The following is a 26,510-nucleotide window of genomic DNA, read 5'->3' on the forward strand; positions in this document are numbered from 1 at the left end:
ATGCCTCGGACACCTACACGGGGTCCTGGAAGTTCCCCGTCTGTTTTTTCCCCTCTCCGGACACGCCTCTTCCTGGGGGCGGGGTCGTGGGTGAGCGCGGCCAGCGGCGTCCCCGCCACTGCGCAGCCGCAGGAGGACGGTACCACGGCGCCTGCGATATGGGGGGGCGCGGAGGAGACGCCGGAAGTCGCGGTGGTACGGGTCGGTCTGAGGGGTACTCAGCGCCCGCAGCCTCCACCCGCGCGGCGGCCAGAGCCCAGGTCCGTGGGGGTGGGCGTGGCGGTCGCCGGAACACAACCCCGTCGGTTCGCTGTCGGCGCGGGGCGGCGCCGCATCGCTCGCCTTCACCAGCGGCCATGAGCGAGCGTCTCCGCCCCAGGTGAGCCAAGGGGACCCACTCACCCTCCCCGCGGCCCCTCGGCCGAGGATCCCTGCGCGATGGAGCCGAGGGGCGCACGAAGCCGGGGTGCTGCGAGGCCCCGTCTGCGTCGCTCTGCGGTCGGAGGAGGCGGGGAGAAGGTTGCGCCGCCTCTGACACCTGGACCCTGCGGGGAGCCAGAGAGGTGACTCTCTGGAATCCAGGTCCTACTCCTTCTCCGTCTTTTTCTGGTTTGCTTCGACTTCTGCCCTTTCCACTTTGGAATGAGGTTTGTTCGGTCCTACAAGACAGACGGTAGACCTAAAGCTTTCCTGTCCTAAATTTAGGCGGGCGGTGGTGGTGGCGGCGGGGATGGGGGTGGGGGATGGGAGGACTAGCCGAGCTTGAAGAGGCCAGCCCCCCAAGAAGGCGCCTCTGAGGGGGACAGGACGCGACTGGGCGGGGAGATGCTGGCGCCCCAAGGTCAGGGGAAAGGCGGGGGTTGGGTTTAGCCCTGCAGATGGGAGGGCTTAGGGCCGATAGCAGCTCTGTCTCTTAATCTGTTGTTAACCCAGAAGGGCAGATGGACACGGGAGGGTTGTGACCCACTCTCGGTTGTGACATTAAATGGCAGCATTCTAAACTGTCTGGCCGAGGAGCCGTTTGGCTTTGAGACAGGAGGTGGAAAACATTGCGAGTTAATGCTCGTTAGCCTCTCCCCTGAGCCTGGCCTCAGGCCCCAGGCGGCCTCTGAGAGCTTTAGGCCCCACGCAGATGAGGTTTCTTTTTCCCTTCTTATTTTCATCTTCAAGAAGGTGGAAAGAAGTAAGTTGGGATGCCCTGCCTCAGAATGAAGAGGGCCCGCATTATTTCTTGTTAGAAAGTCTCCTAACTACGGAGCTTGACGACCTGTACAAGTTTTACGTTCTCGTTTTTCTCATGAGCAACAGACGCAGAGAGCGTCGTTTAATTATTTAAGTTTATCCAGATTCACGTCTCCTTATTCCATAGTAGTTTCAGGTGAATCATAGCATTGCATTTTTATTTTCTCCTTTAAAAGATTTTATTTATTTTTAGGTATGTGGGTGTTTTGCTTGAGTGTATATACATAGACCACGCGTGTCCATAGAAACCAGAGGAGGGCATCGGATCTTCTGGACCTAGAGCTGCAGTTGGATGAGCCAATATGTGGATGCTAGGAACCAGACCTCAGTCCCCTGCAACAACAACAACTACTTTTCAATCTTGAGCCATCTCCCCCAAGTCCTGTATCTTACTCCATGCATTCATTGGTTGTGAATGTAATCACCGTTTTCTAAGGCTTCTCCTTGAAATAATTATTTCTTGGGATTGAACTCACCAACATCCTGAGCATATTTGGTCCAGTGTTGAAAATTTAGAGGTCCCTAGACTGAATTGAATTTTTGATTTTGTTTATGTAGTAATTGTGGCAGAAAGTCTGTGCTTGTGTGAACAAAATGTTCAAGCTAAACTGGAAATTATAAGGTGCCTATCAAAATTATCACCTGATCTGTGGCATTGATGCAGTACCAAAAGGTTTAATCTTACTGATTGTGCAGATAGCATGAGGTCATAATCTTGCCAGTTATTGAAGATGATTTATGGTCCAGCTATAGTCAGCCCTTTAGGATTAGTAAGCCTGAGCTGACTGCCATTATTTGGATTCTCTTGGAAAGTCTCCCTCACCTGACAAACCCCAGCATTTTCTACCAGGAATAGATACTTTTTTTTTTTTTTTTTGTATTTGTTTTTGTTTTTCGAGACAGGGTTTCTCTGTGGCTTTGGAACCTGTCATGGAACTAGCTCTTGTAGACCAGGTTGGCCTTGAACTCAGAGATCCGCCTGCTTCTGCCTCCTGAGTGCTGGGATTAAAGGCGTGTGCCACCACCTTCCGGCTAGATTCTATTATATAGTTCTATAAACTAGTAATCTGAGTTTGTACTGATTGTAGATTCTTTTATTTAGTGCTGTAAGCTAGTAATTTGAGTTACTGACTGTAAATTCTTTTATATAGCTAATTTACTCACAGGAATCTTAGTGTGTTTCTATCTTCTGGTGACTTCTTTAAGTGCTTTGGTGAGGACAGATCTTTCTTTCCTACTTTTCTCTTCACCCATGAGCTACCTTGGCCAGCTACAATATCTTTATCTCCAAGTCAGTTCCTGTCTCTCAATCTGGTCCCTCATTTAAAAGATGAAGAGCTGAACTCATAGTGTTTTTCAGACTTTGACAGTAGACTGTGAAAGTTGTAGAAGAGTGGGCATGTGGGTGGGAAGAAAGTCTGACTTACCACACATCTCTAATTTTTACTTATGAATCGTATTGAGAGATGCCCAACAGCAAGAAGTAAGCTTTTTTAAAGTAACATATCTCTTGAGGTGTGATTACACTTGCCTTTGATCCCAGCACTCACAAGACAGAGAATCTGCATTTGAGGCCAACTTGATGTTCCAGGCCAGCCAGGCTGCATAGTGAGACCTCATCTCAAGACAAACAAACAAAGAAAACCATTTGAGAGGCAGTTTCTGTACTCTCTGATTACATCTGACCAGGTTCTCAAGAGGACCAGCAAGATCGGACAGAAGTGAAAATAAAGAAAGTGATGGAGTCTGCCGTCCTTGGGGTAGTAGATGTCCAACAGTTTCCTTTAGGTGGAAAGGAGAGAATCTGATCAATTACAGGGTTCCTTAGTAATAAGGCAATTGAAAGCTGCTTCTGGGTATCTAATAACAGCCAAGAACAATGAAAATGGTGGCTTCATAGAGCTCATTCTTAACTCATTACTACCCAAAGGAGAGGACAACTCAAGGCCCAAGAGATGGCACTTGTACCGTGAGAAAACTGAGAGCCTTCTCACATGGCTTTCTCAGAGGTAGATGGGAACTAGAGAGCAGCCCTTTTGTTATTCTCGTTACCAGGAGGAAGCATGCCCTGCTACTGATGAGGATATAATAGTTTTTGGTCAGACTCATAAAGTTTGGTGGGAGTGACTCAGCAGCGCCAAGCTTAACCAGCTGTTGGTGTACTGATAATAGACGTTTAGAGACCGGTCTACTGCCTCTGAGTTTTTCTTTGACTGTCATGACTCCCAGCAAACATTGCATTACTGCACATCTCCAACTAAGTTGCCTGTAATGGGATGAAAACAGGAACTTCTTGGCTCAAACTTAAATACTAAGTTATTTGTTTGTTTATTTTTTGAGACAGTACCTCACTATGTAGCCCTGGCTGTCTTGTAGCTCTTTGTTATAGACTAGGCTGGACTCGGATTCACAAAGATCTGCTTGCCTCTGCCTCCTGAATGCTGGGATCAAAGGGGTGCTCTGGTTTAGATTTATAATAGTGTACCCACTTAATGATTTTTAAAACTTGGTTGTGCCTAGGGTGTAGCTCAGAGAGCCCTTAAAATCTGGCATATACAAGGCCCTGGGTTCAACTCAAGAACCACAAATAAAACAAGACTCTCCCTCTAAAAAAATACTATGCCAAAATAAAATCCTGGTATTTCTCTTGTTTTTAATCTTCAAGTAATTCAGGAATGTTGTGCAAGTGTTAGCCAGTCTTCTGGGAAAAGGGTAAGAAATAGAAAGAGAATCTTACATTATTGCTATGTAGATACATCACATAGTTTTCAGGTTGGTCAGAATTCCTAGGCCTGGGGCTGGAGATATGGCTCAGCGGTTAAGAGCACTGCCTGCTCTTCCAAAGGTCCTGAGTTCAATTCCCAGCAACCACATGGTGGCTCACAACCATCTGTAATGGGGTCTGGTGCCCTCTTCAGGCATACAGACAGACAGACTATTGTATACATAATAAATGAATAAATATTTAAAAAAAAAAGAATTCCTAGGCCTATCTAACTCCAGTTCCAGGGGATCTGTCACTTACACAGACATACACGTAAGCAAAACACCAATGCACATAAACAATAAAAGGGTTTGTTTTCCTCCTTAGCTTGTTGGCTAGTCTTAAACTAACACTCTGCACTCACAAATCCTCCTCCCTCCTTTTTCCTTCTCCCACTTCTTCCCTCCCTCCCTCCAACCATTTTCCCCTGGGGCTAGAGAGATGGCTCAGTGATTAAGAACACTTGCTGATCTTGCAGAGGACCTGGATTTGGTTTTTAGCACTCAGGTAGCAGCTCACACCCATCTCTAACTCCAGTCCCAGGTGTGATGCCTTCTTTTGGTATGCTTGTGATGCATATACATACATACAGGGAAAACATTCACTCACAGAAAAAAACAAACAGAAAAAAAGATGAGGCCCAGTGGCTCACACATGTGTGAGGGCAGCCTCACTGCTGAGGAAGAGCCTACTTCGAAAGAAAGACATTAGGGCCATTGAGATAGCTCAGGGAGGTAAAGGTACTTGTTGAGCAACCTGTCCATTTCAGTTCTTGGAACCTACATAAATCAGGAGAGACCCAATCATAGTTGGCAAAGTTGTTTTTTACCCTCCTGCCTTGTATAAACAATAAATAGTCATAATAATAACAACAACAAAAAGCCCAAACAAAAACCAAACCTAATTCAGGGTGTAAGAGTGTAAACTCATTCTTAAGAGTTGGATAGCTGAGCCAGGCGGTGGTGGCACACATCTTTAATTCCAGTACTTGGAAGGCAGAGGCAGGCGAATCTCTGTGAGTTCGAGGCCAGCCTGGTCTACAGAGCTAGTTCCACGACCGACTCCAAAGAGAAGCCCTGTCTCGAAAAAACAAACAAACAAACAAACAAAAAGGTTGTGTGGCACATGCCTTTAATCCCAGCAATCAGGGAGCTGAGGCAGTTAGATCTCTTGAGTTTAAATTCTGTTTTATAACATTTTCCATAATAAATTAGTCTTTTTTTTCCCCAGTGAAGCAGGAATTCCTGTCTGTGGGCTTTGATAAATTTTACTCTTGATTTTTGTTTTTGTTTTGTATTTGTTTGTTTATTGGGGGAGGGGGTTCACTGTGTAGCCCTGGTTGTCCTGGAAATCGTTTTGTAGACCAGACTGGTCTTGAACTCACAGAGATCCGCCTGCCTTTGCCTCCTGAATGCTGGGATAAAAGTAAGCCTGGCCTTACTCTAGATTTTTTCAAGTCTATTTAATTATTGTGTGTGTGTAGATAGGAGTGTGTGTAGAGGTGAGAGCTACTTGTGAGTCAGTTTTCTCCTCCCACCATGTGGGACCGAGATGAAACCCAGGTTGTCAGGCTAGGCAGCAAGGGTCTTCACCTGCTGAGCCATCGTACTAGGCCCCCCCCCCCCAATTTAGGTAGCGGTAATCCCAGCGGTGTAAAGCAGCAGCTAGCAGCTGTTGATGGCTCTGGGCAGCCCCTATAGCGGTGCAGCTACAGTTTCATCAGCCTTAAAGCAGAGAGCTGGAGGCTGGCGGTCATGAAGTAGTCTGAGTTCTCAGTCTCCAGCATGCCCTTGAGTTTAGTCCTATGAATAGGCTGCATTACTCGGATGAGAGAAAACAGCTCTTCACCCAGCATTGGCTGTTGCCGTCAGAGATATGGTGCCACATGGAAACAGTTAGAGGGCCCTGTACTTGAACAGCAGGCTTTTGTGTGGTTAACTGTGGTTGTGCATGAAGATGTTAGGGATGTTGTGCTCCCACAGTGTATTTATGCTGGGCATGGCTACTGCAGCAAGCAGTAGCTGCAGGGCTGCAGCCAGCCTCTCGTGAATGCGCTAGTAGCACATTGGGTTGATATGACTCAGCTTGCGAGGAAGTTAGCTTCAGTACTGAAGGCTGGTGTAAGAGCAGCAGGGACTGGCATTAGACACATCTTGGGATGAGTGAGTCCTGGCACCCTGAGTGTTCCAGTGAGTGCTTGGTCATAGTTGAGCAGTGAGACTGGGAAGGTAGTAGACGGCTGTCTGAGTCTGGGGTAGCTGTGTGAAGTAACCTGAAGGAGGTGCTGGCTGATCACAGGGTTGAGCACAGCCTGTTTTTTTTGTTTGTTTGTTTTGGTTTGGTTTTTTGGCCATTTTCTGTATACTGGTGATGAGATGAGCCTGTCACTCTGTGCTGAGTCAAAGCTCCATATGGTGATCTAGTAGAGCTTCTGTAGCGAAGAGACTGCTGCTCAGTGTAAGGAGATAAGGTCACACACTGTGGCTAGACTGGCCTCAAATGTGCAGTGATTGTCCTGCCTCAGCTTCCTGCTTGCTGGCATTATAGACATAGCCACTATGCCTGGCAGTAACTGGATTTTTTTATTTTTAAATTAATTAATTTTGCTTTTTTTTTTTTTTTTTTTTTGAGACAGACTTATATTGCTGACCTGGAGCTCACTGTATATAACAAGTCTTGAACTTGCAGTGATTCCCCTGCCTCTGCTTCCTGAGTTCTGGGATTAGAAGTGCAAGCCATCATGCCCAGCAGGATATGGATTTTAAATTTTGGTTTAAATTTAAATGGCCACATTATTAGTGGCCGCCAAATTGGGCAGGTTATTCCAGGCAGTTGGTTCTGGAGCTCTTCCTTTGATTTATTGGCCGCCAAATTGGGCAGGTTATTCCAGGCAGTTGGTTCTGGAGCTCTTCCTTTGATTTATTCCTGTTTTCTAGTTTGAGATTAAAATCCTTCTGATAGGCCTAATTCTTGTAGATAGTTTAAATAAACATATACTCTTTTATACTGATTGAGAGCACGTACTGGAGAAAGATGTGATTTATTCCCCCTTTTACCTGGCAGTTTTAACCAGAATATTCTGTTACTGAGTGACAGCCCAGTGAGTGATGTAACGGTGATAGTGGTGCAGCCGAGCGTTTCTAGTGATGGCTCAGAAAAGTAGTGTCGTGTCCCGTCCCCCCCCCCCCCCGCCCCCCAGCAGGGCCTTAGGACGTCTCACCTCTGCATTCTGAATGGTAGCATGTTGTGTGTATTTCAGGGCAAACAGGTAGTCAGCATCCCCACTTCAGTGCTCCGTGGGGCAGGGAGTGGAGTGGGGTTAGAGTTATAATTTTAGGATTTGTGGCAAAGGCAGCTGAGTTGGTACCCTCCTCCTGTTACTCTGTTCCCAGTAGGTGTTTCTCCTTAAGGCTTGGCCTCACTAGCCTTCTGCGCTTAGTGTCCAGTATTGGAATATTAGAATTCTCCCACTGGGATGTCATGGTAGATTAATTTTTTTAGCCTTGAGTGTGCATTTTTTTTGTGTGTTGTTGTGGTTTATAATTGAAGTATCTGCAAGCTTCATAACTGCTTATTTTTCCTCTTTGTGTTTAAATTTCAGGAAAAGGAGAAGAAATGGCAATGATGATGACAACCACCTCCCACCCCAGACCAAAAGAAGCAGTAGGAACCCCATCTTCCAGGACTCCTGGGACACAGAGGTAGGCAGAATGGCCACAGGCTCAGCTGCATGACCTGGTCTCCATTGCATAATTGGAAGGAGTTCATTTTTCTAAGAACACCTCACCTGCCTTGACTGTGGGAGTTTCCACCTTTACTTGCCTCTTTGCATCATTACGTTAAGGCAGGGTTTTGATGAGTAGCCCTGGCTAGCCTGGAACCCAGACCTGGTTGGCCTCAAGTTTGTGGCTGTCCTTTCCCTTAGTGCTGTGGTTGCGGTTCTGTGCTGGCACACTGGGTAACCTGTATTTCTACTTTTGAATCAAAGTCTCTTTGAAGAAGGTAGGGACTGACTGTCCTGCCAGGTAAGCAGTGTGTGCGTGTTCATTTTTATCCACCCCCACCTCATTTATAATCGTTTTATGGACTTTGGAAGCCATCTTTGAATCCTCTAATTTTACATTTCCTGGTGGTTTATGGGAGGCATATTTGTTTCTTGGATTCAGTAGCAGCTCTAGACAGCAGAGTGTGTACGGTGTGTGTACACGGATCCCCTTTTTGTCCCGGGATTAAGGGCATGCACCACCACCGCCCAGCCACAGATCACTTGTTACAGGGTTTTTATTTTATATTATTTTTAAAAGAAAGGCCAGAAGAGGGCACTAAATCTCATTACAGATCTCATCTGTGGGCCACCATGTGGTTGCTGGGAATTGAACTCAGAACCTTGGGAAGAACAGCCAGTGCTCTTAACCACTGTACCATCTCTGTGTGCTAGAAAGTGTTCTTCCACAAGGCTGTGAGGGGAGGAGAGTGAGGTATAAAGGTGGGAAGCACTCTCAAAGTTTTTTGCATTTTGTGTTTTCCAGAAAGAGTACTCTGCTGTGGGGGATATTTTTTTGTGCAGTTGGGAAATGATAACAGAACTCAAGGTTAAAGTGCTGTTGGTGAATCATGCTGCCTAGACATTCTGGCTCCTAACAGTTGTGCTGTGGTGACAGACATCTAGTTCTTAGACACTGAACAGATCCTGCTGTATTTGGTTCAACTAACAGGGTTTGCCTCATATCTAGACTCTGAGCTAACAATCCAAAGTCACCAATGGGGCACTGACCTTCAGGACCAGCTAATAAACAAATCTAGAGTATGTTCCTGTCATGATTAGCCTTGAGTTCTGATAACATTTCTTTTAAAATCTTAGTTTACTTTTTTCTTCTTTAAAAAAGTGTTTAGCCTGCCTGGGGAGGGTGGAGTGGGTGGGTGGCATGCCCTTAATCCCAGCACTCTTGAAGCAGACGTAGGCAGATCTTGTGAGTTTGAGAACAGCCTGGTCTATAGAGTGAGTTTGAGGATAGCCAGAGCTACATGGAGAAACCCTGTCTCGAAAACTAGACAAAATAAGTGTTAGGTTGAAAAGAAGTTGAGGTTTGATTGAATGAATGATTGAGGAAATACTGGGGTGACAGAAAACAGAAGTCAGAGTATGCTGTGAACATCTTAGGTTAAAAAGTAGCAGCCATGGCTTGCCACCATCCTGTGTGTGGTTTTGATGCTTTAGAACAGGTTTAAAAATGTCATCTTTTTTTTAACCTAAAAATTTCGTTTCTGTTTTAAAAATTAAGAAATTATCTTTACTTACCTTCATTTGGGTGTGTTTGTGTCCTGGAGGTGGGCACTGTGGAGGTCAGAGGATAATGATGCTGAAGGGCACTGGTTCTCAAATCCTTCCACTATGTGGGGCTTAAGAAGCAAAGACATTGGGCAATGTCTCTGCCTGCTGAACTGCCTCACTGGACATGGTTTTGTTGTCTTCTTTTTCTTCTCTTTCTTTCTTTGTGTCTGTCTTCCTTCCTTCCTTCCTTCCTTCCTTCCTTCCTTCCTTCCTTCCTTCCTTCCTTCTTTCTTTCTTTCTTTCTTTCTTTCTTTCTTTCTTTCGGTTTTTTGAGACAGGGTTTCTCTGTAGCTTTGGAGCCTGTCCTGGAACTAGCTCTTGTAGATCGGGGCTGGCCTCGAACTCAGAGAGATTCACCTGCTTCTGCCTCCCAAGTGTTGGGATTAAAGACGTGCGCCACCACCGCCCGGTTTTTCTTTCTTTCTTTCTTTCTCTCTCTCTCTCTCTTTTTTTTAAATAATTTTTTGTTTTGTTTTCTTGGGCCTCAAACTCACAGAGATTTCCCCCTCCCCACCTTTTTGTTGTTGTTGTTATGTTTGGGGTGGGGGTGGATAGGATCTCTCCCTTTAGCTTTTGTTAGCAGGAACTTGCTGTGTAGACGAGGCTGTCCTTAAACTTGAAGAGATTCACCTGCCTTTGCCTTCCGAGTGCTGGGGTTAAAGGTGTGTGCCACCATGCCAGGCTATGTTGTTTTAATTGTAGTTTGTAGAAAATACCCTTGACTTAGTTTCTACCATCTATGAATTGGTGTCCCAGAAGAAAATAGTGGCTTGTGACTTAACCTTTGGGTCACCTCTCTTTCTTGTCCAGAGAAGTTTCACTGTTGAACTAGTCTGGAATCAATTGTCTGAAGTGTGGACTAGCTGTTCCTCATTATAGTTTAAGGCCACGGTAACAACCTTTGTCTGCACCATTTGGCAAGCTCACTCAACTTGGTATCTTAACTATTACTTTCTGTGTTGCTTGCTGGACATAGGCTGCTGTGCTGAGCTTACTCTGTGCTGGGGTGATGAGTGAACAACAGGTGATCCGGAGAGTCAGAGGATAGGGGCTTCTAAAGTGGGAAGTGAATCCCGAATGCCTGACTTCCCCACTGGAATAGGTTCTTTTGTTTGTAGCTCTTCTCTGATAATTGTGTATAAAAGAGAAGAATAAATTATTAATATTGTCAGTTGATGTAATAAATAAACACTGGCTTAATACAAGTGTTAAGCCGGGTCAGCAAGATATGCTTCCTTTAGGATGAGATAACCCATTTCCTGGGGCTGGAGAGATGGCTGCTCTTCTAGAATTCAATTCCTAGCACCCACACAGCAGCTCAACAACTGTCTGTTACTCCAGTTCAAGGGGATCCAACACCCTCACACAGATAATCAGGCAGACAAAGTGCACATAAACAACACCAATACACATAAAAAACAAAACAAGTCATTTCCGGGGCTATCTTGAAATACTAAAATTGTTTTAGACTTCTTTTTCTGGTAACGTTTTTCCATTTGTGAGGCATTTGTTTAAAATCACTACCTCTAATCAACTTCTAAGATTTGCTCTTTTCTGCTACATGTTACAGTTGGCCGTGCAGCATTTGGCTCGTGCAGTTGTTCCACTGGGTCAGTTGTCTGAAAGCTGGAGGTAGTGGACACCTCTTGCCTTGATGTTCTGAGTGAAGGGCTGTGAGACCTGACTTGGAGAGTTGCTCTGCCAGCAGGAGCTTTGCTTTGTGTGTGTTTTCATCCTCTCATTTTAGTTAAGACTTTTCCCCACTCAGGTAGAGAAATTGGGCCACAGAAAAATAGCATGGTTGCTAGGAGGCCGGGAAGGGCCGTACAGCCTGGCCTTAGGGCTGCTTACCCTCAGCTGGTGTGAGCTGCTTTCAGAAGACATGCCAGCTCAGATGGGCTTTGCTAAGTATAGCCATGAGCAGCCAGACCCTAGGCTTCGCTTCAGTCACAACAGAATTCTTTCATCTGGAAAATTTTCCCAAGTAGATGCTCTAATAATTATTACCTGGGGAAGTAGGCACTTCGCCAATTCAGTCATCTCTCCAGCCCCTGGCACTATTTTTAAATTAAAGTATAGTTTGCTAATGTAAGATTAATTTTTTTTTAAGCAATTCTAAGGCATGGCTCGGCTCAGTGAGCAAGACAGGAAGTGATTTATTAACTTGTATCTTCCTTTTGAGTCCTGTATAAAGGCAGCAGAATTCTCTCTTTACTTTCTTTTCCTTCCCTCCCTTCCTCTTTTTTTTTTTTATATTTATTTATTTATTATGTATACAATATTCTGTCTGTGTGTATGTCTGCAGGCCAGAAGAGGGCACCAGACCTCATTACAGATGGTTGTGAGCCACCATGTGGTTACTGGGAATTGAACTCAGGACCTCTGGGAGAGCAGGCAGTGCTCTTAACCTCTGAGCCATCTCTCCAGCCCCTCCTCTTTCTTTTTTAAAGTTTACTTATTGTATGAGTGTTTTACCTGCATGTATGTATGTCACATGTGGCCCTATTGCCCCCAGAGATCAGAAGAAGGCATTGAGTTCCTTGGAACTGGAGTTTGAGTGATTGTGAGTTGCCGTGGAGATGCTGGGAACTGACCCCTTTGTCCCCTGTAAGAGTAACTCCAGCAATATTATTGAGCACTTACTGAGGCTGGTCAAAATGGACTAGATTAGGCTATTTCTGTAATCCCACTACTTGAGAGGTTGAGGTAGGAGGATCACCATTAATTCGAGGCCAACCACAGGGTCTCGAATTACCATAGTAAGTTCTAGGCCAGCCTGGGTATAATGTAAAATCCTGACTCAAAACAACAACAACAAAACCCTTAAAGAAGCTGGTTGAACTCACAGGAGCTACTCTTGCTGGTTGAGTTCTGGTTGTACACATGTAGGAGTATTCAGAGGCAGGATGACCACTGCTGTGATTGAGGAGAACTAGCTGTTAGCTGACAGTGGGAATGTGTGTTGTGTGTATTTATTCACTCACTCATTTATTACTTACATGGATGATTGGACCTAGAGCTTTGTGTGTGCCAGTCTAAGTGCTGTACTGCTAAGCTACATTCCCAGCCCGGTTTAGCATCTTTTTTTTTTTTTTTGCTTGTTTTGTTTTATTTTAGCTCCCCCCCCCACACACACACAGGGTTTAGCTCTGGCTGCCCTGGAACTTGCTCTGTAGTCCAGGCTGACCTTGAACTCAGAGATCTTCCTGCCTCTGCCTCGTGAGTGCTAGGATTAAAGGCATGCTCCACCACTGCCAGATTAGTATAATCTTTTAAAAAGATAGTTTCAATTCATGTGTAAGAGTGTTTTATTTGCATGTTTATCTGCACTATGTGTCTGTGGAGGTCAGAAGATGATGTAGGTTTTTCAGGAACCAGAGTTACATAAGGTTGTGAGCAACCATGTTGGTACTAAGAACTAAACCCAGGTCCTCTGCAAGAGCAGACAGTGCTTTTCACTGCTGAGGCATTCCTTCAACTCCAAGTTGGGCATAATTTTAGAAATGTTTAATATTAAAGTCATTTTAAATTTTGCTTTAAAATTAGATATATTGTCTAATTTACCATTACATTTACTAATATTGCATTTACTTAATGTGTGTGTGTCTAGGTCAAAGGACAACCGTGGGAGTTGGTTCTTTTCACCATGTAGGAATCATCTCAAGGTCATGTTTTGTTTTTCTGTATAGCTCAACCTAGCCTTGAACTTATTTTTGGGGGACCCTGCTTCTACCTCCCAGTGCAGCGATTGCAGACCCAGCTAAAGCTCTTAATTTTTTTCCACCTTAAATCTTTTTGGGGGTACTAGGTATTTGCCAAACCCAGAGTTGTTTTAGCTGACCGTTGTGAGGAATTGGGGTGGTTTGTTTATAACCCTGTGACAAACGAGCTTTGTCTTTGTATAGCCAAGGCTGGCCTTAGACTTGGATCCTCCTGCCTCACTGTCTCTCTGTGGGATTATGGGAGTGTGCCATCACATTCCATATGAGAGTTTTTTCTTTGTAGGGTCATGTAAATTGAAGGCATTGGTGAATGTAGACATGAAGGTGAAGAGAAACTAATGGCCTGAAAGATTGAAGTATTCTTTCTAGATGGGCATAGCATGGCATAAGTGTGACATACTTTTAATCACAACATTCAGGAGGCAGATGCAGGCAGATTTCTGTGGAGCCAGCTTGGCCCTAAATAGTGTGTTCCAGGACAGCCAGAGCTACATAGACCATGTCTCAAAAACAAATAAACAAAAAGTCAGAAAAAAACCCCAATCAAATAAAAACTATAAAATGATCTTCCTTCAAAGAAGTCAAACTCACTATTTGCTGATGACAAGATAGTTTACTAAGTGACCCAAAAAATTCTACAAAAGAACTTCTACAGTTCATAAACACTTCAGTAATGTAGTAGGATACAAGATTAACTCAAAAAAATCAGTAGCCTTCCTTTACACAAATGATAAATGGACTGAGAAAGAAATTAAGAGAAATATCACTCTTCACAATAGCCACAAATAACATAAAAAATATCTTGGGATAATTTTAACCAAACAAGTGGAAGACCAGTATAACAAAACTGTAAACCTTTGAAGAAAGAAATTGAAGAAGATACCAGAAAATGGAAAGATCTCCCATGCTCTTGGGTAGGTAGAACTAACATAGTAAAAGTGGCAATCTTACCAAAAACAGTTTACAGATTCAATGCAATGCCCATCAAAATCCCAGCAATTTTTCACAGAACTCAAAGAACAATACTCAACTTCATACGGAAAAGCGAAAAACCTAGAATAGCCAATACTAATAAAGGAACTTGTGGAGGCATCACAATCCTCAACTTCAATCTCTACTACAGAGCTACAGTACTGAAAACAGCCTGGTATTGGCATAAAAACAGACAGGAGGACCAGTGGAACCCAATCAAAGACCCGGATAATAATTCACACACCTACGACCACCTGATTTTTGACAAAGAAGCAACAAATATAAAATGGAAAAATGAAAGCATATTCAACAAATGGTGCTGGCATAAACGGATATCAACATGTAGAAGAATGAAAATAGATCCATTTCTATTGCTGTGCACAAAGCTCAAGTCCAAATGGATCAAAGACCTTAACATAAAGCCACCCACACTGAACCTCATAGATGAGAAAGTGGGAGGTACACTTGAAGGCATTGCCACAGGGAACCATTTTCTAAATATAACCCCCAGTAGCACAGACACCAAAAGAAACAGTTAATAAATGGGACTTCTGGAAACTGAGAAGCTTCTGTAAAGCAAAGGATATGGTCAAGACAAAGCGGCAGCCAATAGAATGTGTAAAGATCTTCACCCACCCCACATCAGACAGAGGGCTGACCTTAAAAATATGCAAAGAACTCAAGAAATTGGTCATCAAAAGAACAAATAATCCAGTAAAAATGCGGTACAGTCCTAAACAGAGAACTCTCAACAGAGGGATCTAAAATGGCTGAAAGACACTTAAGGAAATGTTCAACATTTAGTCATCAGAGAAATGCAAATAAAAACAACGCTTGAGATTCCATCTTACACCTGTAAGAATGGCCAAGATCAAAAAACTGATGACAATTTATGTTGGAGAGGATGTGGGATAAAGGGAACATTCCTGCATTGCTGGTGGGAGTGCAAGTTGGTACAGCCCCTTTGGATATCAGTGTGGCGATTTCTCAGAAAATTGGGAAACAACCTTCCTTAAGACCCAGCAATATGTTTATAACAGCATTGGTTGTCATAGCCAGAACCTGGAAACAACGTAAATAGCCCTTTAACCGAAGAATGCATAAGGAAAATGTACATTTACACAGTGGAGTGCTACACAGTGAAAAAAAAATAATAAAGACATCTTGAAATTTGGGGGCAAATGGATGGATCTAGAAAACATCACATTGAATGAGGTAATCCAGACCCAGAAAGACAAATAAAATATATACTCACTCATAAGTGGCTTTTAAACATAAAACAAAGAAAAACCAGCCTTTAATTCACAATCCCAGAGAATCTAGACAACAAAGAGGACCCTGAGAGAGGCATACATGGATCTAATCTACATGGAAAGTAGAAAAAGACAAGATCTCCTGAGTAAATTGTGAGCATGGGGATAATGGGAGAGGATTGAAGGGGAGGGGAGAAAGAGGGAGGGGAGTGTTGGAAGGAGAGTCTGCTTGTTAGTCCTGGCCGCCTGGCTAGCTTAGCCCCGAAATAACCATACAGAAAATGTATTAATTAAAACATTGCTTGGCCCATTAGCTCTAGCTTCTTATTGGCTAACTCTTACATCAATTTAACCCATTTCTGTTAATCTATATATCACCTCGTGGCAGTGGCTTTCCTGGTAAAATTCCTAGCATCTGTCTCCAGTGGATCCATGGCATCTCTCTGACCCTTCCCAGCATTCAGTTCTGTCTTTCCCGCCTACCTAAGTTCTGCCCTATCAACAGGCCAAGGCAGTTTCTTTATTCATTAACCAAGAAAAGCAACACACAAAGGAGACTCCCACATCAGGGGAGCAGAGAAAAATGTGTAGCTCAATAAAAACAATTTATAGAAAATGATTTTCCTTCTTTCCTTCCCCCCTTCTTCCTTCCTTGGTACAGGGAGGATAAAGGGAAGCCTGTGAGTCTAAGTGATAAATATACACAAGCTTTCTGGTTCTGGTTATTTTAGTGGGCATGTGTTAATTATACACAACAACAGAATACATAGGCTTCATTCTGGCCACCTTATGCATACATGTAAGGTATTTTATCATATTTACTTCCTCTTCCCCCTTTCTTCCCTTCCCTCCCAGAACCTCTTCTATTTCAGTCTTCATTTGTTTTTTTGATTTATTATTTTTGATGACCCACTGAGTTTTCTTAGGGTTGTTTTTAAGCTTGAGGGTGAAGCTATTCTAGGAGCATAGGCGTCTTGGAATGGATGCACCGCAGAACATGTGGAAATCCTGCCCTGCAACTATTAGCTTTCCATAGATACTCAGGGAGGAGTGAAGGTTTGTGAATCCCTTCCCCCTCTGCCACCATTGTCTGCAGATAGGTCATGGGGATACTGCTCTGCCTGCATGTCAAAAGAGGGCGCCATATCTCATGGTTGTGAGCCACCATGGGGTTGCTGGGAGTTGAACTCAGGACCTCTGGAAGTGCTCTTAACCACTGAGCCATCTCTCCGGCCCAATCTTTAATTTTTAAAAATTGCATTTATTTACTTAGTGTTATATTCATCCAGAACAGTGGAAAACTTGTGGAAGTTGGTTTTCTTTTTACACTATGTGTGGGTCCCGACTGCTGAATTCAGGTTGTTAGGCATGGCAGTAAAGTACATTTACCCCTGAGCCATCTCACTAGCCTAGACAGGTCTTATCTTGCAGAGGTCTTGGCCAGTGAACACTGCTCCTCTGAGACAAGACCTCACAGGCATTTTGTATCCTCTACTCCTCCCTCCATTCTTTCCTTCCCAACCTTTGGTGTTAAGGAGGAGGCCTTATGGAAGTCCCACATGTGGCTGAGTGTCCCTGATCACTTGCCTACACTAATCTGTAGGTAGAAACACCATGATTGAGATGGCAGTTGGATGGATGCATCAGTTCCATTTAGCTTCCCTGCTGAGGTTCACACCCTCCAGCATGTGAACAGGATTATGGTACCGGTCGAATCTGGAGTAGGTTTCAAATACAACACGGGAGATTGGTTTCCCTTATGGAGTCAGTGCCATAGGCAGCAGTGTGTACTTCTTACCTGGCTGGTCAGTAGTGTAACACAACTGAGAAAGACTCAGTGAGTGCTCCCTCAGCAGCCTGTATAGCATCCTTTAGCAGTGTGACAAGTACCCATCAGGGAGGAGGCTTCCATCCTTGGTGGCTTCTCTCTGTCCTATACTCAGTTTTGTTTGCATTTTGAGAGTCTTACAGCCCAGATGGCCCAGGCTGGCCCAGGCTGCTCTTCCTACCTTCATCTCTAGAGTTCTGGAACTGCAGGCATACTGCCATGCCTGGCTAAGTTATCACTTTATGAAGCAGAGAGACTCCACAGTTAATATGCTTGCTTGAGCAGCTTTCGAAAGTTTAGGAGTAGAAAGCCGTATTTAGAGGTGTTTAATTTCTGCTGTGGTATAAAGGGGTTATCGTTTAAACTAGTGTCCCAGCCTGGTAAGGATAGAATTACAGGCAGCCTACCCAGAGGAGCTTGCTTTCTGGTGAGCAATTTGAGAAACTAAAGATGACCTTCCTTAGCGTATTCATTCTGCACCACAGTCCTGCATCTTCCTGTCTGTCACATAGCTTGCCAGTGTCCCGGGGTGACTGCTGGTTTTTCACATTTCTTTGCACCTCTCAGCTTGAACATGGATCTTTTCTGGTCTGCTACTTTGCCCCTCTTGCTTCCTAACTCACCCATCTGTAGCTTCCTAGGTGCCTCTTCCTTTCCCTACCCCCACCTGTCTTGTCTGCAGCCATCTGGTGTTTTCTCAGGGACCTTCCCTCCCTCTTCTCCTTGTTGGGCATTACTGTTGACTGAACTTTGTGGGAGTGTGAGCAGTGGTGTTGATCCTCAGCAAGGGCTCCCGGTATCTCCTGCTCTTCTGTGCATGTCCTATGTCCTCAGCCGGGCATCTTCATCTCCCACCAGGGCCCTCCCATCCCCCTGTTGGGTATGACACACACCTGCAACACTTCCAGGCCCTGTGCCTGCTTCCTGTTTGGCCTATGAGGAAACATTAGTGGGCCTCTTTTCCATCTCTTCAGACCTCATCATCCACAGATCTTTGGGATCCTAACTCCCTGGGGCGGATCTGAGCATGACTTGAGTGTTTGGAACCTCTGCTTTTGCCTCAGTGGCTCTTGTAATCTGGCCATGATCTCTGTGTTCTGTTTTACCAACTCCTGACACCGTCCAGGTGTGTCACACTGAACCTGTCACCCTCAGGACACTCTTTACATTTGTGCTTTGAGTTTACACTGCTTCCCTTGGTTTATCATTCCCTGCCTGTTCCAGGTTTTCCTCATGGGCCAGTGGAGCTTACCCAGCATGCACCACTGCATTTCTTTTCCAGCAGTAGCTGTGGACTGGTTATCCGTGGATGCATTACCATCATTTTCCTCGGTTGAGCTCAGTAAATGTTTACCAACTGCCTAAGCAGCCCTGGTGACATGCTCATAGCAGACAGTGGGCATGAGAACAGCTGGTGTTCTGGCAAGTATGCCAGAAGCTCACAAGTGACTCCAGAATGTCTGTTCAGAACAGTGCCCTTCCGGCTACACTGCACTGCAACAGTCATGAGGATATAATGACCACCTGTACTTTTGACTCTCTACAGATTTTAGAAACAGGACTCTTCAGAGTGGTCAGTGTTTCCATGAGATTATTAGCAAACAGCAGGAAACCAATTTGGGTAAAAGAATTTGGTGCCTTCAGATTCAGGTATAACAGGAATAGGATAGTTCTTCTGGACAGAATGGCAGTTTGAACTCAGAACTGTGTCCCATCACGTAGGAGCATCGATCTGATACTGAAAGGTAGCATCACTGACTGAGAGCAGCTTGGTCAGTCTTTGCCCATTTCACCTTTTCACCTGTGGCTGGGAGAGCACGGGGCGGACAGCACAGGGCGACTGCTTGTGCTCAGGACGGGTGAGCAGCTCATCCCAGGGGCCGGCCTGCCTGCCTGCCTTGCCCACAGGCAGCTCCTTGATGCCCTGCACCACTTGTCCGGTTTCTCCTCTCTTCTGGGGGGTGAGGAAAGGCCTCGGTCAGAGGCTCCCCTGGAGAACTCATTCCAGTCACAGCTTGTCAGTCCTTGTGGTTAGTTATGGAAGCAGAGCAGCCGTCCTAGAGTCTGACTGATAGATCAGTAGCTTTTTTCAGAGTCTGTGTCCAAGTTGTGAGTAACTAAAGACCTTACTCGGTTTTGTAGTAACATTCTTTCCTCGTGGTTCTCGTTCTCTCTCTCTCTCTCTCTCTCATACATACACTCATGGGGGCTTTAAAAAAGGAACGGAAAGTAGTTAAATAAAGTGGAAGATCCAAATTCTAAATGCCTTTTTTGATATACACTATATATATATATGGCAAAAAAAAGTTTTTGTTTTTTTTTTTTTAAAAACCAAGGTATTCTGCTAATATTTTCAGAATTTTATAGTGTGGTTTGATCATATTAACCCTCTTTTCCTGCTCCTTACTTCCCTACCTGCCCGACTTTGCGTTTTCTTTCTTTTTTTTAAAACACTCATTGAGTCCAATTTGTGCTGTCCTAATACTCTTGGGTATGGGAGGAAAGATTAGATTTTTTTTTTCCTCCAAGACGGGGTTTCTCTGATAACCCTGGCTGTCTTGGAACTCGATCTGTAGATTGGGCTGACCTCGAACTCAGAGATCTGCCTTCCGAGTGCTATGATTAAAGGTGTGTGCACCACACTGCCTGGCAAGAAAAATATTTTTAAATGTCTATTATATTTATTTGTGTATGGGCGCATACAAGCCACAGCTTGTGTGTATGGAGGTAAAAGAATAACTTTTGGGGGAATTGGTTCTCTTTTTCCAACACAGGGACCCAAAGAGCAAATTCAGGTTGGCAGTCTTGGCAGCAAGTAATGCCTTTATCTACTAAACCATCTAGCCAGCCCAAGAAAAAGAAACAACCCAGATGATACATTATATGTAGGGTTTAGTCTGAAGAAAAAGTGACTTCTTAGATGAGTAAGTTTCTGGCATCTCTGGTAGTGCTGAGGATAATTTCGTGGTGCATATATATGTAATGAATGTTTTACAATTTAACTAGTTTGGCCAGTTCGGTTTGTTTGTGAGACATTTTACCCATGCTACCATGAGTTGGTTTGCAAGATTTAAAAATGAACTAAGAAACAAACAAAAAAGTGAACTGGAGCATTGGACTTTGCTACATCTGCCTATAATCTCTGCACTTGGGAGGCTGAGGAAGGTGTGATACATATGCCAGGCCAGCCTGGACTACACCTGGAGGCTGCAGCTCAAGAAACCCCACCCCACCAAACCAGCTAGTTGGAAGCATACTTTTTTTTTTTTTTTTTTTTTTTAAAAAGAGCTCCTTGACCTGTTAATGAGCTTTCATCTTTTCTGAACAGTGTAATTTTGGCTGATACAGTTTGAAGTACATGCAACTTGACATGCAAATTTGACTTACTAAAGACTTTACTCTAGTTCTGCCTTAATTTTCAGAAAATACCTGTAATGAAAAACAGTAAAGAAAGCAGACTAAGAAACAGAACTTTTTGCTCCACGGGTTTCTGATCTAGGGTAGTGACCTAATAAATATCCATGACCTCAGTGTAGGTAGCCATTCTAACCTGTTAAGGTAGCTTGGGAGAGGCCTTTGTAGAGTAAGCTTTTCGTTTTGGCATTGGCTTTAAGACTTATTTAACTCCAGCAGGGCTGTGATGGTGCATGCATTTAAGCCCAGCACTCAGGAAGCAGAGGCAGGCAGACCTCTATGTTCAAGGCCAGTCTGATCTACTGGTGAGTTCCAGGATATCCAGGGCTACGGAGCCCTGTTTCGAAAAACAAATAGACAACAACAACAAAAAGAAAAAAAAGAAAAAGAAAGTGGAATACTGCTTTAATTGCACAGATACTACCTGCGAGCACTGGGTATGTGCTTGTGCTAAGTAGCTTAAATCATCTATGGGCAAGTGTGGGTGTTGGGTATACCAATCGATGCTTCTAAACGGTGCATTTTGACTCTTTCAGGTGAGTTATCTATATGCATATTAGTACCTAGAGCTAGGACTTAATAATCACTTTGAAAATAGAGATCTGGAAGCATTTATAAACTTTGTTTTTATGGGATGGAGAGATGCTCAGTGCTTAACAGCTGGTTGTTCTTACAGAGAACCTGAGTTCAACTCCCTGCACCCATATTGTAATTGGCAACCATTTAACTCCAGATTCAGGGGAGCCAATACCTTCTGAATTCTTGGGGCACATGATACACATACATATATGCAAGCAAAACATTCATACACATAAAATAAATCTTAAAAATCCTATTTTTAATGGAAATATATAACTACAGAAAATTGATAGAGGGGAAAAGGTATAATCCTCCCATTTTAAGATTTGTTTTATGTATTTTATATATATATATATAAGTGTTCTATTTGCATGTATGTCTTCATGACAGAAGAGGGCATCAGAAAAAAGAAGCCATTAGATTCCATTGTAGATGGTTGTGAGCCATCATGTGGTTGCTGGGAATTGAACTCAAGTCCTGAGGAAGAATAGCCAGTACTCTTAACCATTTAGCCATTTCTCCAGCCCCATAATTCTCCCATTCTAACATCTAACAGAGTAACTGGAGTAACTGCTTTGGTCTGTTTTCTTCCAGGTCTTTTCTTTCATGTGTAGACTTTACATGGCTGTAAACATATTTCAAAGCAAATACCTTTGTTAAGAGAACATACGTTAGATATAGCAAAGAGCCAGATTTCAAATCAGATTCTAAACCAGCTCAGTTTGTACCCCTTCCTTAGGTTTTGATTCTTTCCCAGATAAAAAAAGGTAGTTTTAATCCTGGTGTTAAAAGGCAGACACTTTTCGAATGACTTGCTTTGATAAAGCCTCTGGTTAGCTTTTTTTTAATAATATTTATTTATTGTGTATACAATATTCTGTCTGTTTGTATGCCTGCAGGCCAGAAGAGGGCACCAGACCTCATTACAGATGGTTGTGAGCCACCATGTGGTTGCTGGGAATTGAACTCAGGACCTTTGGAAGAGCAGGCAATGCTCTTAACCACTGAGCCAATCTCTCCAGCCCCTCTGATTAGCTTCTTTAAAATGAGTAAATGTGGGCTGGAGAGATGGCTTAGGGATTAAGAGCACGGCCTGCCAGAGATCCTGAGTTCAACTCCAGCAACCACATGGTGGCTCACAACCGTCGGTAATGTGATCTGATGCCCTTTTCTGGCATGCAGGCATATATGCATGCAGAACATTGTATATGTGGTAAATTAATCTTTTTAAAAAATAAATGTTAAGTCATGTTGTGAGAGGGCACAGGGGCACATACTCAGGCACACATTGTGTGTTGGCAGCAAGATGGACAGGCTAATTTTTAAGTGTATTTTGTATCCTACTTAAGTAGTTACAGGACATTATTTTGTGTGCAGGGTGTCAGTTACCTGTGTCAGCAGTTCATTTTGTGGACAGGGCATGCCTTTTCTGTCCCTGTACCAGTAGCTGATACTTTCCTTGAATCTGAGAACTAACCACCTTTGTTTACTGGAAGTGGTGGATTGAATGAGAGGTTAAAACAGAGAAGTGAAGAAATAATATGTAGGTGAAGGGCATGCAGTCAAGGTCCATGAATTAGACCCAGCACTTCCTACCTGACAGGGTAGTTGCGTGTGTGAAGCCCAGTGTTAAGTACATGAAATAGCAGTTTCTTTGTGGTGGTTCAGTATATACTTTTTGGGGGATTGTTCCTCCTCCTGTGTCACCCGAGGAGTCCCCTTCCCAATTTTCATGTCTCATATGTTGTATTACACTGTCTATCTCAGATCCTTAAAACCTTTTGTCTTCTCATGACCCCTCTCGTTGCACATAAAGTCTGGGAGAGCTTACTATCATGCTTTCATTTTTCTTGCCGTTTGACCCAGAGGACCACACCCAGCACTTGCACATTTGTGTTTTGCTCTTTTCATAGCAGCAAGGAGATGAAGTCATCCTAGGTGTCCATCAAAAGATGAGCGACTGAAAGCACGGAACACATACACAGTGGTTCTTTTGTTTTGCTTTTGGAGACAGGGTTTCTCTGTGTATCCCTAAATGTCCTGAAACTCACTGTGGAGACCATGCTGGCCTTGAACTGCCTCTGCCTCCTGCGTTCACAGTAGAATTTTCTTGAGCCATTACAAAGAAGACTCTTAATAGGGTATCTTATTTTAAGCCCGAGTAAAGCCTTTTTTTCAGGAAGACTGGCTATATGACCCTGGCCTTTTCTTTTTCTTTCAGTCTTCGAGCAGCGACAGCGGTGGGAGCAGCAGCAACAGCAGCATCAACAGCCCAGACAGGGCCAGTGGGCCGGAGAGCAGCCTGAGCCACATCACCCCTGGATCCTGCCCCAGCACCCCCCAGCCGGTGCTGCCTGAGCAGTCTGCACTGTGCCAAGGCCCTTACTTCCATATCAATCAGACCCTGAAGGAGGCCCATTTTCACAGCCTACAGCACCGAGGCCGGCCTCTGACATGATGCTCCGGCAGTTTCTTGCCTTCTGTGAAGGGACAGCACTGTGCAGATTGAATATTTCAACTTAATGATTTGTTTTTAAAAGTTGCACACAGAAAAAAAAAAATGCCTGTTGGCTTTCAGTCTATATTTGAGTATTGGGTCAGCAGGCAGCTGTTTACTTGGGGTTTTGCTGCATTATTGCAATTTCAAAGGGGCTTGGGAGCAATTTTTTATAGGAGTCTTTTGAGAGAGAGCATCAAGTCCATGTCATGGCAGTGTTTGAGGAAATCTCTGATTTCCACATCTGTCAGTTAGACATACTGTATGTAAGAGCCTCTTAAAAATGTGGGATCTTCAGTTTTTTTTAAGTCAATAAACTAGTAATGAATATCTAGTTTCCATGGAAAAAAACCCATAAGTTTTCTCCCCAAATATGGGAAGTTTGACTCAGTCTTGCATTGAAGTTAACTGCCATACTACCTCTTAGTGTGTAGATGTCCATGGAAAGTCCTCCCTGGAAGGGAACAGTTGCCTAAACTGAAGACCGTGAGGCCAAGCATTTTCCCTGCCTGGCTGTGGTCTGTTACACGTTTGTATTCCCAGGGAGGATGTCACTTCCATATCTGTTTTCTTCTAGTCTGCACTGCAGATGCTACAGAGAACCCCACAGTCTCTAAGAAACACCTAGTAACTGTCTTACAAATCTGCGTATTAACAGCTTAACTGCTAACCCTTGCAGTGCCCATGGCCAAGGCAGTGGTCAGTGCTGATGAAGCTAAAGAGTGAGGATTTAACTCATGCTTGACAGCACCCCTGCCTGCTAGGGGGCCACATTCCATCGTCAGAACCAGGAAGATTGGGGCAGTGTAGAAACATAAGCAGAGGCACTTCTGGGAAAGCGATGCAGTAGTATTTAATTAGAGAGCCTGGGCATTGTTTCCACGCTACTTTGTCATACTAGAGAGCCAGGCAAGCTTGAATAAGGAAGATGCAGGGGAGTCGTCTTCCTCACTGGCGAGCTGTCTGAACAAGGAGCCAGGATGTGTCGGGTCACCTGCTCTGGAGAGTGCTGGGGGGCCAACCTGCCATTAGATGAAGAGGAAGTGCCTTAAGCCTCCTGCCAGCTCCCCCTCCACTGCACCCCACTCAGGCCACACAACACAGGCAGCAGCACTGAGGAGCAGGGATGGCTCTAGTAAGAAGGGTCTGAGGGAGCTGCTGGACCAGAGCAGGCTAAACTGATAGAGCTACAGTCTGAAGACAGCCCATGCCAGGAAGAGTGGACATGCGGCTGCTCCTCTGAGGGCCACAGCATGGAGGCCAGCTGTGTGACATGGGAACTAGTGTCATGAAGCCTGGAGGTCAGAAAGAAAGTTGCTTTCTTTTAGGACTGTCTTCCAGATTTTAAAACCCTATGTTACTGGGTTTGCTGGCAGGGAATGTGAGAAAGGAGACTTTTTTGGAATTTTATCTAACAAACAGGCAAACCGTGCTCTAAGAAAAGCTGTCAAGCACACATATACACAACACAATCCAGAAATACCCAGGAGGGCTCCGGCAGGCTTAATGGATGGCGTCCTACCAAAACAAAACACGTATTAATAAAACAATGCTCAAGAAAGCATGCTTCTTCCTGTTTCCCACCCAGCTAAAGGCACAGATGAGACCATCTGCAAGACAAGGGTCTGCTTCCCATGCTCTGATGGCAGTGCTGGAGTGCCAGTCACCAGTCACTCTCCTTACCCTACAACATGCAAGAAACCACCTCTGTCCTGTGCTGTGTGTTCTTCACGGGCTGGGACTGGGTACCTGCTCGAGCCAGTGGACGTCTTTCTATGAGCTCAAGCTAGTGAAACCTTGTATTCTTGCGCCGCCATTAAAAAGCAGCCTTAGTGCATTGCCATATGGTGCCTAATTGATTATTTCTAAAAGAGCTGGTGGGGGTTTGGCTCCTGAGTGGAGGGGGGGTTGGAAGAACCAGGAGGGCCTCTCCTCTTGGCACTAACCTGGGTCTGTGTCTCGACGCCTCTGCTGGTTGCTTTTGCCTTTCTCGTGCTTGTCATGCTCAGTGGAAGCAGCCCGAACCTCAAGACAAGAAAGACGATTTCATGGCGGGGAACAGCCAGCCGCAGCCCTGCAGAGCCTCGAGCTACTCACCTGATCTGACTGGAGGCCAGTGGCAGGATGTTATGGGGTTCCTGGGAGTTGAATGTGCTGCTCCGGGAGGCAAACTGTTTCTCTGTACCAGTAACTAATCCAAATAGAACCTGCAGGTAAGTAAGAAAGGGAGAGGGGCCCAGTGACTCACTCCAAGAGACAGTGGCTTCACTGTCTAGCCATTGTTTGGGAGTACTTTTAAGTGCTACTTTTTCAGAATTATTCCTTAATCTGCCAAGGGTGAGACTCTCAAAGCCACGGAGTTCTCTTCTAGAACATTTATTGTGTATGCGCCCAGCCTGGAGGTCAGAAGACAACTTTCTGGAATCAGTTTTCTTCTCACATATGGATCCCAGGGACTGAACTTGGTGTTGGTGGCACACACCTTACACACTGAGCCTGGCACCCATGTATTTCTTTTTGTGAGGCTGTATAAATTAACCCTTACCTCCAACATTGCTATTGAAGATCTCACCCCTGTGCATGAGGGACTATGGCGGACTTGCTTTGTGATTTGAACCAAATGCACCCAGTCTCCTCACTAGTCACACTAGCATGGCTGGGACCAAACTTACAGAAGTCCGCTGCACCAGGCGATTAAGGTTGCTGTTGAGATGCGGTGTGAAAACATCCAGGTCAAAAGGGTCGATGAGGGCCTCTAGCCTGTCAGTCACTTTCTCAATTCTGCAAAGAGTCAGAAACTTTATTCTCCACACACTTTAGGACAGAAAACGACTTGGCAGTTCTTACTACGATAGAAACCCCAGAGGTGGGCATTGTCCAGCAGAGTTGCATGGTGTCCTTAGGACA

General features: G+C 44.5%; 2 protein-coding genes across 6 annotated transcripts in view; one reads left to right on the plus strand and one right to left on the minus strand.

Annotated features, from left to right (window-relative positions):
* Vcf1 (VCP nuclear cofactor family member 1) lies at positions 1-25,446 on the plus strand. 4 transcript variants are annotated; one of them, XM_048446149.3, is made up of 3 exons: positions 1-260; positions 7,608-7,707; positions 23,328-25,446. In XM_048446149.3, the coding sequence occupies exons 1-3, from the start codon at positions 1-3 to the stop codon at positions 23,562-23,564; spliced, it is 597 nt and encodes a 198-aa protein (XP_048302106.2). In that variant the 3' UTR covers positions 23,565-25,446. The 4 variants fall into 4 exon arrangements, with proteins under 4 accessions (XP_048302106.2, XP_048302109.1, XP_048302108.1 ...); XM_048446152.3 differs by having other exon boundaries at positions 50-379; positions 7,690-7,707; positions 23,328-23,552; XM_048446151.3 differs by having other exon boundaries at positions 95-379.
* Cog1 (component of oligomeric golgi complex 1) overlaps positions 24,432-26,510 on the minus strand; it is a 13,046-nt gene continuing 10,967 nt past the window's right edge. For both annotated transcript variants that reach the window (XM_085695999.2, XM_085696000.2), the window contains exons 11-14: positions 26,276-26,384; positions 25,701-25,810; positions 25,550-25,628; positions 24,432-24,625 (exon numbers count right to left, since the gene is read on the minus strand). In XM_085695999.2, coding sequence (XP_085552125.1) covers positions 24,488-24,625; positions 25,550-25,628; positions 25,701-25,810; positions 26,276-26,384 — 436 coding nt within the window. In that variant the 3' untranslated portion in view covers positions 24,432-24,487. The remainder of the gene's footprint in view (positions 24,626-25,549; positions 25,629-25,700; positions 25,811-26,275; positions 26,385-26,510) is intronic.

The sequence above is a fragment of the Myodes glareolus genome, chromosome 9, assembly GCF_982192425.1.
Source record: "Myodes glareolus chromosome 9, mMyoGla1.1, whole genome shotgun sequence".
In the NCBI taxonomy this organism is placed as follows: domain Eukaryota; kingdom Metazoa; phylum Chordata; class Mammalia; order Rodentia; family Cricetidae; genus Myodes; species Myodes glareolus.

What these genes read in the sequence shown, in the direction of transcription:
- Vcf1 (XM_048446149.3), top strand. Translation starts at nt 1, where the DNA reads ATGCCTCGGACACCTACACGGGGTCCTGGAAGTTCCCCGTCTGTTTTT. An exon ending in GCGCGGCGGCCAGAGCCCAG is followed by an intron (nt 261 to 7,607) that starts GTCCGTGGGGGT and finishes TTTAAATTTCAG; the next exon opens with GAAAAGGAGAAGAAATGGCA. An exon ending in AGGACTCCTGGGACACAGAG is followed by an intron (nt 7,708 to 23,327) that starts GTAGGCAGAATG and finishes TTTTTCTTTCAG; the next exon opens with TCTTCGAGCAGCGACAGCGG.